Source organism: Vigna unguiculata, chromosome 7, assembly GCF_004118075.2.
Source record: "Vigna unguiculata cultivar IT97K-499-35 chromosome 7, ASM411807v1, whole genome shotgun sequence".
Lineage (NCBI taxonomy): Eukaryota > Viridiplantae > Streptophyta > Magnoliopsida > Fabales > Fabaceae > Vigna > Vigna unguiculata.
In genome coordinates, this window is record NC_040285.1 from 24,831,708 (window position 1) to 24,842,871 (window position 11,164).

Genomic DNA, 11,164 nt, shown 5'->3' on the forward strand with positions numbered 1-11,164 from the left:
TGCATGAAGGGTTTTTGTCCATCATTCCAAGAGGCCACGTGTGGTAAGGGACACTTTGGGCCCACTCCCAAAAATAGTAGTTGTTGTATTTGTACCACAACCCTTTCTCCTTTGTTTCTTTCCCCATTTTTTTTCTTTTGCCTTTTTTCCCAACCACCACCAATTTTTGTTTTTCACAATAATAACAAATTCCCAACAACAATGCGAGAAAAATCAAGATAATGTGCATAAAAAAAAGTATGTTTATATATATGAAATAAAAAACATGAATATATTAAATAGTTTGCGTTGTGCGAGTGAAGGTGGTTTTTTTGACACACATTTTGTCGGATAGTGGGCTTTGGGCCCAACCCAATGTGACCACTCTTTGTTTGAGGGCGTTGTCGTTGGACTCTGACAACTCAAAAGTAATTCTTATGTTGTCGTTTATGAGTTCCACTATTCTCTTACTCTTCTTCCTATCTAATCATATTAATCTATTCAAACATTGGGCTTAACTGCTACTTATTGCTAAACCAACCACACAACTCAGATGTCACTTCCATTGCACTTTTCCTTAAACTTTACTTATTATCCAAAATACTTCTAAAATTGAGTTGTCAGAAAACATTTTCTTAATTCTAATTGCAAAACTAGAATTATACAATAAAAATGTTTTTTACTTTTTCATTCTTTTGAAAGTTTATTTTTTGAAGGAATGAGTTGTGAATCAGTGTAAGCATCGTAAAAATAACATTTTCTTAATTCTAATTGCAAAATTAAAGTTGTACAATAATGAAATTTTTTTACTCTTTCATTCTTTCAAAATATGCGACTTTGCTCAAATTTTCAGCTGTCCATCTAAGGTAACACCAGGACATAATTTAATTAACTAAAAAACATATATGAAATTGAAAATCGTATACCATCTAAAAAGTGGATAAAAAATAAAGGGACTACAATTACAATTTATTCTCAAAATTATCCAATCAGTGTACGATTCAAGAAATCAACAAATATTTTTTAATATTGCGTTTATGAACATTTAGGTACGATGATATGGATATTTTATCAAATTATATTGACCTTTTAGAATTTGAGAAGTTCACAATTTTAATAAATCTAATCTGGTGATTTGTTAATTGAACTAATAGCTGACACATAGATGAGTTCAATTATTAGGACGTTGAATTGAAAGGGTCATTGTTGTTTTTTCCTTTCTCTTTTGGCCATTTGCTTTGATTTCGATAAGACCAAGGCAGAAGAAAAAGAAAAGCAAAAGAATTAATATAATTTCTTTTGTTGGCTTCTGGATTGAAGAATTTGCAAGTTCTTTCTTTTGATCTAACTGTGACATGTCATTTGGCAGCACATGCATCCAGTTATACAATCAATTACAGTTTCATCTGAATTTCTGGAAGAAAGTGACACCCAGAAAACATAGCATTTTCGCATAATGTAATATAAAAGAATAAAAAATAAAATATATAGTATTCCGATCAGAGACAGAAATTCCAAAAATTTGGAATTTAATATATAACTTGTTTAAGGAATTTCATGATCTTATCTTTGGATTTGTGGTAGCAGGTTAAACAGAGAAAGATAAAGTGGAATGATAATTTTTTTTTCACATTATTTGGTTTCTGAAAATAAAAATTAAGTATAATTTATAACCTATTTTACTTTTACAAAATTTAACCTCAGTATTTTAAAAGTAACAAATTTAAAATATGAAAATTGTGAAAACTAAACAGTATTTTATTCTATTATAAGATCGATTGAACATACCACATCCATTAATGATCAGACAAAGGTAAATTTATAAATCTTACTCTATAAACTAATTTTATAAAATTAATTTAAAAATAAAAAATTATGTTTCGTTACATTATAAAAAATATTCAAGTAGTAGAACATAATATTTTGTTCCAACTTGTTTAATTGTCTGTCTCGTGCTATGGAGGGGCTTGGCCATCCAAATTTCTTTTACACAAACAAAAAATAAAATGAAATAAAAGTATATATTTTTCTTTAAATTTTAAATATTTGATTCCTTAAATTTATATACACTTTTAAGAAAAGCTTTCGCATCTTAAAATATATTTTGCAGATCAGCCTATAGTCCCATGATTACAATAAGCAACCAGGGAAAGACATTTTAAGGATTTTGATTAAAAAAGAATAGATTGTTTTGGTCGTAGTTGAATAGTTTAATATGATTTGTTGGTCAAAACATATGAATATTGAGTGAGACAAGAACAACATACAGGTAAAAACAGCAAAACTAACAAAGAAAATGTTATAAATAGTAAAGAGGTTATAGTCGTTACTTGATGATGCTCTTTAATCAGACAATAAAAGCAACATGGGTCATTACCCAAATTATGATGGTTCCTAACATATCATTACCTCAACATAATAATAATAATAATAATAATAATAATAATAATAATAATAATAATAATAATAATAATAATAATAATAATAATAATGTGCAGTAAAAGTGAACTAACGTAAATCAAGATTTTGTAACCATGACACGAATGATGACGCTAAGGTAAGTTAGTTTTTTTTTTTTTTAATATTCAAACAAAAGGTTTGGTTTGTGAAAGAAAGCAATGATCCATATTTTATCTTGTTGAAAGAGGTTAAACTCAATTTTCAAAATCATTGATGGAACAAACTCCATTTTACCTAGTACAACAGAGTAGCTAGGACCACATTTGAATGTTGAAAACCAAATTGTTGAAAAAAAATGTTTTCCAACAAACAAACTCAAAAGTTTTTTCATGTTTTTTATAGAAAGACTTACATAATTTTCGGTTAATCTTATTATTTCACCTTGATGATTACTTGATATACAACATGGTAGTTACAAAGAAAAATGCATTCTCTGTACTTAAGAGGGTATTTTTTTTTCTTAGTATTTTCCATGAATTAATTTGAGGCAATAGTTGATGAGGAAAGTAACAAACAAAAAGGAAGATAAAGGTGAATGGAAACCAAAAGGAAGAGAAAAATAAAGAAAAGAAGAAAAGAAGAAAGAGAGAGAGAAAGATGGCTTCTTAAATGGAGGCACATGGATGCATGTGAAATGTAGTGACTAATGAGAATGAAAAAGAATAAACCAAAGGCCATTCATAATGTGATTTCATGCAACTTCGAAGCGGCAACCCAACAAAATACACATTATATGTATTTGTGGTCCCTTTCAATTAACCATCTATGCAATCAATTCACGTTTTCATCAATTTATGAATCATATATCAACTAACATTTTTTTGTTGTGTAGTTTTAGTTTTGGATAACATATAAAAATAATCAATTTTAAAATTATGTATCCAAAAAGACAAATAAAATACGATAAAAATTTTACCACTACAAAAGAAATGAGTATATGATAATAAAAATTAACAAGAGAATGAAATTTTAAACTACATAATATATATAATTTTTCAGCGTTAAAAGTTGAATAAATTAAAAAACACAAAAAATGATATAAAAAGTCTCTCTCTCTATATATTAAAGAAGTCACCATTTTCAATAATAAAGACTCGACTTTGATACACAAGAGTTGAAAAATGATTTTATCTTTTATTTCATTAAACTATTTTTCTATTTCTGAAATTGCTGTGTGGCTGCCGTGAAAGGAAACCCTACCTTGAGAATAAAAGTGAAATGTGATTGCCACGTGGATAGACCTCATCAGAGAAAACTATTTTAAGACTATACATAATTTGGTCAGTGAGAATGTATACCTAACACTACCACATCTTTATATTATGTGCTTTTTTTTAATAAATAATTTAAAAAAAAATTACAATTAATTTCTTCACGAACAAAAATATTTTTATTTATTTTTTCTAATATTTTTTATTTATTTTTAAGTATGAAAAATAGGTTTCGTATGCATGGGATGAGAATGGGCTTGTCACAGTCTGAGCATGTGGAACTTGACAGTTGTAATGTGGTTGCCCTTCAGCCACACGTGTCACCCTTTTATTAGAAAAAAGGTACCCCTTAAAACTCGCTAATCCCTTCATCCAGAGGGTAGGGTACGTAGGGTAGTGTAGGGTCCAACCCTAGAGTCTTTATCCCACCCTCAATCACTGTCTGTTCAAGAAGAACAAAGTTTATGCAAAGGTGCATTAAAAAAAAAAAAAAAACACCCTTTCTTCTTCTTCTTCTCAAAACACCATGTGAAACTCTTCCCCATACACTCACATTCTCACATGCAACCCAATGCATAACTTAACCCTTCCTTAATTTTGTAGGACCTCCCTCCCACATGATATACATATCAAACTTCACCCTCTTTTCATTTTTTCCCCCACTTCACTACCTTTTCTCAATTTGTCGCCTTCTTTAATTACTTTCCCTTTTCACACAAAAAAAAAATAAAATCCAAAACTACCATCTTCTTCATCTTCCTCATCTACCACCTCACACTCTTTCTGATCCAATCTTGCACCTCAACCACAAGACACGATTTTTTTACCTTTTTCTGAATAACGTGGCTATAGTATTAAGACCCTTTTGAAGATAATTATCTGGGTTTCGTGGTGTTAAAGCAGGAATGGGTTTGGCAAGTAAATAGTTGAAATGAGTAGAGTTATTGGTTAAAGAGATTTAATGAGTTTAAGCATGGTGCAGTGAACTGGAATGATAGGTCACCAAAAATGGTGAAGCAAATCACAGTGGGATAATATACATGCCGCTAAAGCTGTCATGGACCGTCGATTACGCGCCTCAGGTGCTTTTCTTTATGGAAAATTATATTATAATTTTTATTTTTACTATACGATATAATTTAGGATCAATCATTGATTTTTTTTAAAAAATAATAATAATATATTAATTAATAACTCACATTATACAGAAAATAAATACGAAAAAAAAGTTATAGTGTTATTATCATTTTATTTGTATTTATCTTTTTCTTCACCAAAACCTGACAAAACACTTAATTTTTTTATTAAGACTGCAACTTTTTACTGATTTAAGTTTTGCAAATAATAATATTTTGGCCTTTTTCTTATCTATTTTAATTTATAATTCTAATATTTTTTAATTATTTATTTTGACTTTTTTTAATAATGTAATATATAATGATCGAAAGTGTGATAAATTAAAAATAAATAATTAAAACATATTATCTTTTGTATAAATTATTTAGTACTTTCGATTAATTCGCAATGGTATAATGGTATAACGTGACTAATTCGGTGTTTGTCACGAGGTTTGGTTTTTGACCCATTTCCATAGGTCATGTTCAAGATTTCTAATATATATATTAATGAGATATAATGAATAGTGTGATTTTAACAAGTTTCTTAAACAAGTGAATGATAAAGGATTTTAATCACACTGTGAAAATGTACATTTTTTTTTTCACAGAGAAAAAACAGACATGTATAATTATTTCACATTTTATTTAAAAGAATCTTGTAAGCTGATGTAACTTTTGATGTATCTTGAGATGTACAGCAATATATAATAACTTTTTAAGATATTAGTATTCTGGTTTACTTTTCTATCAGTAAAGGTCTAAACATTTAACATTTACTGGTAAAATAAATAAAATAAAGGTTAAATATATATTTTCTTCTCTTTAACTTTTTAAGTGAAAATTTGAATTAGTTTTTCTTGAAAATTTTAAATTAATTTAGTCTTCTGTATTTATGAATATATAAATTTAATTTTTTAAATCAATTTTTTTAAGTTTATTTGATGTTTCGAACGTATTTCTAATCTAATATTGAATCGAATATGTGTCAAACGGAATAAACAAACTAAAATACTATAAGGAAATATATTCGAAACATAAATAAACTTAATAAAATTTAATTAAAAAAATTAAATCCACTCATTTATAGACTTGATGAATTAAATTGGTTAAAAATTTTCAAGAGGTACTAATTCTAATTTTCACTAAAAATTGGAGGAGTTAAAACATATTTAATCCATAAACTAAATAATTATAATATTCTTTAATTTTTAAATTTTAATATATAATTGATGCAATTATAGATGATTTTTATAATTTAGACAGACCGCAAAGTACATCACTTTGTGTGTTTTCTATTTCTCATATGTTTTATGTTTTATTATATATTTTTTTCTGTTATATTTTCATTTATTTTCTACACACAATTTAAAAATTATATATAAATTTTGACAGTTTATAATATATATATATATATATATATATATATATATATATATATAAATTTTTATTTGACGGAATATAAAAAATATATAAGTAAGTTTGCCTATAATTTTAGTTTTTTGTGAATTATATTTATTTGTAATTTTCATACTTTTAAGTAGAAGTATAGCTAAATTGTAGATTAACGTGATATTATAAATATTATTACATTTATTTATTCTTTTTTATTATTAAAAATATTATTTTCAAATTATTGAACTTATTTGTTGGAGTTGTAGCTTTTTTTTATTTGTCATAGATTTTGAGTTGTTAGTTGGTAATATTAAAGTACAGATATATTTTTCTTACACCTTTACTTTTGCCCTCTCACCCGGTCAAAAAAAAAAAAAAGATCATGGTATATATGTTAATATATGGAAAGTATTATTTTTCTAGTAAAAAAAAAGTGAACACAAATTATTTACTGACCGAATGAGTTAATAGTTATAGATGTTCTTATAGAGTTTAGAAATTTTCATGATCATTCTTGTTCCTACCTAGGCTACAAAAATATTTGTATTTTTTGATGTTATCAATAAAATCTAAGGTAACCATGTGTATTTATTATTTATGAATATTTTAATACTAATTTATAAATGAATCGGATGTGATATCATATTATTCATATTTGTTATATTATTTCATATTTGTTGATATTTATTATTTGTAAAAAATTAAAATTAAAATTTAATTTATATTTTATTAAGATAAATTTAATTAAAATTAAAATTTAATATATAATTTATTAGATTAAATTAAATTAAAATTAAAATTTTATTCATTTTTTTTTTTGTAATTCACATGCACTTGCAAGTATTTTTTGAATGAGTATTCGACATGTAAACCAGGTAGGTATTATCCATGCTTGACTCAACCTACTGTCATCCCTAGTGCAGACTTGTAATGTACCTAACAAACTTTTCTCAGTCACTATCTAGTTCTTGGTTCTCAACACTTGTCATTAGACTTTCGGTTCACAACTCTCGTCATTGGACTTTCAATTCTAAGTCTATAGGTGGGGGTAAAGAAACTCCAACTATTAAGTCAGTAAAGAATTAAATTGAGAGATCAAAGTATCATTAGACTATCTAAAAGGCTAACCTTTTACCCTTAGTTCTCCCTCTCTTTATAAGGATGGGTTTTTTACCCTTGGTGGATTAGTAAAAGCCCAATTATAATTAACCTTGTTTCACATTGTTTACTTAACACTAGTGATCATTATAATTAGTGTGAGGCTCGGCTGAATGCCATCCAGACCCTGCTCGTGGTTATATAATCATTGGAAAGTCAATCCTAAACACGACTCATTCGATCAGCCAAGTGTCAACAAAGGTTTTACTTAGATTTCAGGTACCAACACGATAGTCAAGATGTCCTCCAATAACTTGTGGTGCCGATTCAATATCACCCACCACGCTATATGTGGTTTTATTTTAAATTTTATGTTAAATTATTCTTTTTGTCTATTTTTTGGTCAAGAAATGTCAAGTTGATCCTCCAATTTTTTGTCTCAATTTGATCCTGATTTTTGTAAAAATGATTCAATTTGGTCTTTGCCATTAGTTTTCACAAGCGATGTTAAAGTGAATGTCACGTGTCAATTTGTGATTTTTTTTTTTATTTTTATTTTTTTACATATGTTACTACAAGGTTGGTGGAGAGAGTCTTAATTTGGTCCCTACATTTATTTATTAATTTTAATTTAGTGAAATTTTTCTAAAAAAGAAGCAATATTATCCCCTTTTAAATTGAAATTCAATTTGCTTTTGTATAAATTTTATGTTAATATTCTTCCTAAAATTGAATTTTTTTATTAAATATTTATAAAAATATTTTAAAACAAACTTTAAAATCTATACAAAATATTTAGGACAACTCACATAGGTGAACTAATAGAGTTAATTCTTAAATTTGAGAATTATACTATTCAACTTATTACTTTTAATTTGTTCATGTATTTTTTTGTTGCACGATTTGTGTTTCGTGTGTTTCACGTTAGATTTAACAATCACATTCAAAAGATTTAACATAAGATTTATACAAAAATTAAATTGAGTGTAAATTTAATATGGGACAATATTGCTCTATTTTTACAAAATTAAAACTAAATTAAAACTAAAAATAAATATAAGAACTAGATTGAGACTCTCTATCCGTGTGACACATATGTTGAGTGTGGAGTAACACATGAAAAAAAAATTAAAAGAAAAACTTAAAAAAATTCAAAAAAATTACAGATTGACACATGACATTGACTTTAACACTTTTTATAAAAACTAACAACAAAAATTAAATTAAAAAACTTTTACAAAAATAGAACTAAATCGAAACAGAAAAACAAAACTGAAAAATCAATTTAACACCTAACAAAATCAAGGATAAAAAAAAATTAACCTAAATTTGATTTCATCAAGCTTGGTCCGACATAATTAGCCATACTTAAAGGGATAAGTTGTGCATGATTTATCTCGAATGCAGTCCACAATGTAATGAATTTTTATTATACACGTTTTTAGGTAATTTTTAGTTTAACACTAATGTTACAGTAATTTAAAGTGAAGCATCTTGTGTACTAATTTTAAACCGAAGAAAATCTCCTTCCCAAAAAGAAATTGGGAATCCCAAACTTTTGGATTTTACTGTATCTAAATTTGAATTGGCCACTTATTTTTACAACATTTTATTTTAAAGAGAAAATAAAGAGCTGAAATCAGTAAGAAAACTAATTAACAGGGTATAAGATAGAGTTGTTTCTTCATAAATAAAAGAAAAAATTAAATTAATTTTAAATTATGAAAAAAATAATTTATAAAAATCATCTGAGAAATTTTTATAAATTTGTTTATTAAAAATATTTTTTAATTTTTTTTTTGTTAAAAAGTTGATATCTCGATCAAACATGTCCAAAATTCATCCACAGAAAAGGAAAAACTCCCAAAATAAATGAAGATTACCTAAAGCTATTTTGCTTACCCATAAAGCCGAATGTGAAGTTCGGCCTAATCACATTGGATCAATTTGTATTGCTTCCCTTTGTCATGAGCTTTTCATTTTTCATTTTTCACTTTTCAAGCATAAATGAAAGTTCCTATTGTTACACGGAATGTAATTGCAATTATCTGTAAACCTTAAATTCCTTTCATTTTTGTAATTCGGTGTTGACAGTAATGAACCTTAAATAGTAGGCGGATAGATTTTTACGACCTTAAAAAATCAAGAGCACTGTGCATATTTTCCTTTCCTTTTTTTAGTTAGATTTAACTAGACATCAAAAACTGTAAAAATAAACAAAACTAAAAAGCTCGAGATCTTCCTATGATAGACTTTAAATTTCACAACCACTCTTTAGAAGCATTCAGGATGAATTAAAAAAATTCTATAGAAATTTGTGAAGGAAGAACAATAATATGACTTCGGAAGATGTTATTTCAAAGCAATAATTTGAAGTGATATTTTATTTATTTTTTCAGATAAATATTGCATTAACGAGAGTTGTTCATTTATGAAGGAAGTGGTTAAGAAAAGAATAAAAGTAGGTAGCATGTTGACATTCAATTAAATATGAAAGAATAAAAGAAATAAAAAAAAATGGAAGGTGGAGATGATAGTGGAACTCGAAAGAAGGAGGAATAAGCAAATGGCATGTACAGTGTACACGATAAAATACATGAATCTGGAAACCAATAAAAACGATATAATTAAAAAAATAAAACAAAAAAAAATAAGAAACACCTGGCGCAATATAGCCTAGGCTGTTGTAACCAACGCGCGCGGTCAACTCAACGCGCCACCGTCGAGACCAGCCGGAGCGCCGCCGGAGAGTAATTCTGCTAGAGCCGTCATGGTTCGCACTTGCATCTCCAAGGCGGAGATATAGTCCGTGGCTTCTTCCAGAAGGTTCGGGAACGAGACCTTCCGGCAACCGGGAACCAACCGGCTGAGAACGCGCGCTTTCTTCTGCACAGCCGGTAACCGGTTCCTCCTCTCCCCGCCGTTGATCCTCGTTCTCTTCAATCCGGTGGACGACGTCCTCTTCGCCTTCTTGTGCTGCGTGCGGAGCTTCCTCCACCGGCCAAGAATCGCGCGGCTCCACCGCGTTCGGCCTCTGGCGGAGGCGGCAAGAACTCGGTCGGCGGTCTCGCGGACTTGGCCAGCGGCCCTAGGCTTGGCCGCCGATGATGGAGTTCGGCGGAGAGCCTCGACGAGGCGGCGGGAGTAGATCCGTTGCTCCGCCTCGGATCTCCAAGGGATAGCGTTGGCGGAATTGTGATCAGCGGCGTGGTCTCCGATTTTCCTGCGCTTCTTTTGATTAGATTCTCGCAACGTTTCTGAATTACTTGAATCTACGTTGGGCTCCAACGACTCCATAGATAATTGCAATTGAATGATTTGTCGGTTGAGGTGAAGAGAGACGAAGAATTCGAATGAACAATGAACTGTGAAGAAGATGAAGAAGAAGTTGATGGTGTTGGAAGCAAGTGAGGGGAGGAAATTAGAAGAGAAGAAAGAGTATAAAAGGAGTTGAAGTCACGGGGAACCACGCGTCCTTTAGTTACTCACATTTATTGCCCCTACTCTTTCCTTTCCCATCGTTTTTCTGCTGTTTTTATTTAATAATAGTAGCAATCTACAATATTACAAAATACAAAATGGAATTAATAAAATTCTGTCATTTTATAAACTGTGATACATTTTTATTTTAATCTGAAAAAAAAAATGAATATAATTTTTTTAAGTGTTAAATAATGAGTTCATACCGTGATTTAAGTTGTTTATACAAATGTTATTTTTAGATTTGATGGTAAAGTTGTGCGCTCGTTGTGAAAAAGAAGTATATAAGGCTTAATTCTTAAACAAAGGAAGAGAAAGAGTTTTTAAATATATGGAAATAATAAAAAAAAGTGTATAAATAATCTTGGGGTAATAAGATAGATAAGGGAGTGGGAAGTTTAAGTATGAGTTTAGTTTGACTAATAA

General features: G+C 28.6%; 1 protein-coding gene across 1 annotated transcript; it reads right to left on the reverse strand.

The window, feature by feature from the left end:
• Window positions 1-9,789: 9,789 nt before the first annotated feature.
• On the reverse strand, window positions 9,790-10,752 carry LOC114190367 (transcription factor bHLH149-like). The gene has a single exon (XM_028079217.1). The coding sequence runs from the start codon at window positions 10,553-10,555 to the stop codon at window positions 9,962-9,964; it is 594 nt and encodes a 197-aa protein (XP_027935018.1). The 5' UTR covers window positions 10,556-10,752; the 3' UTR covers window positions 9,790-9,961.
• Between the last annotated feature and the right edge of the window lie 412 nt (window positions 10,753-11,164).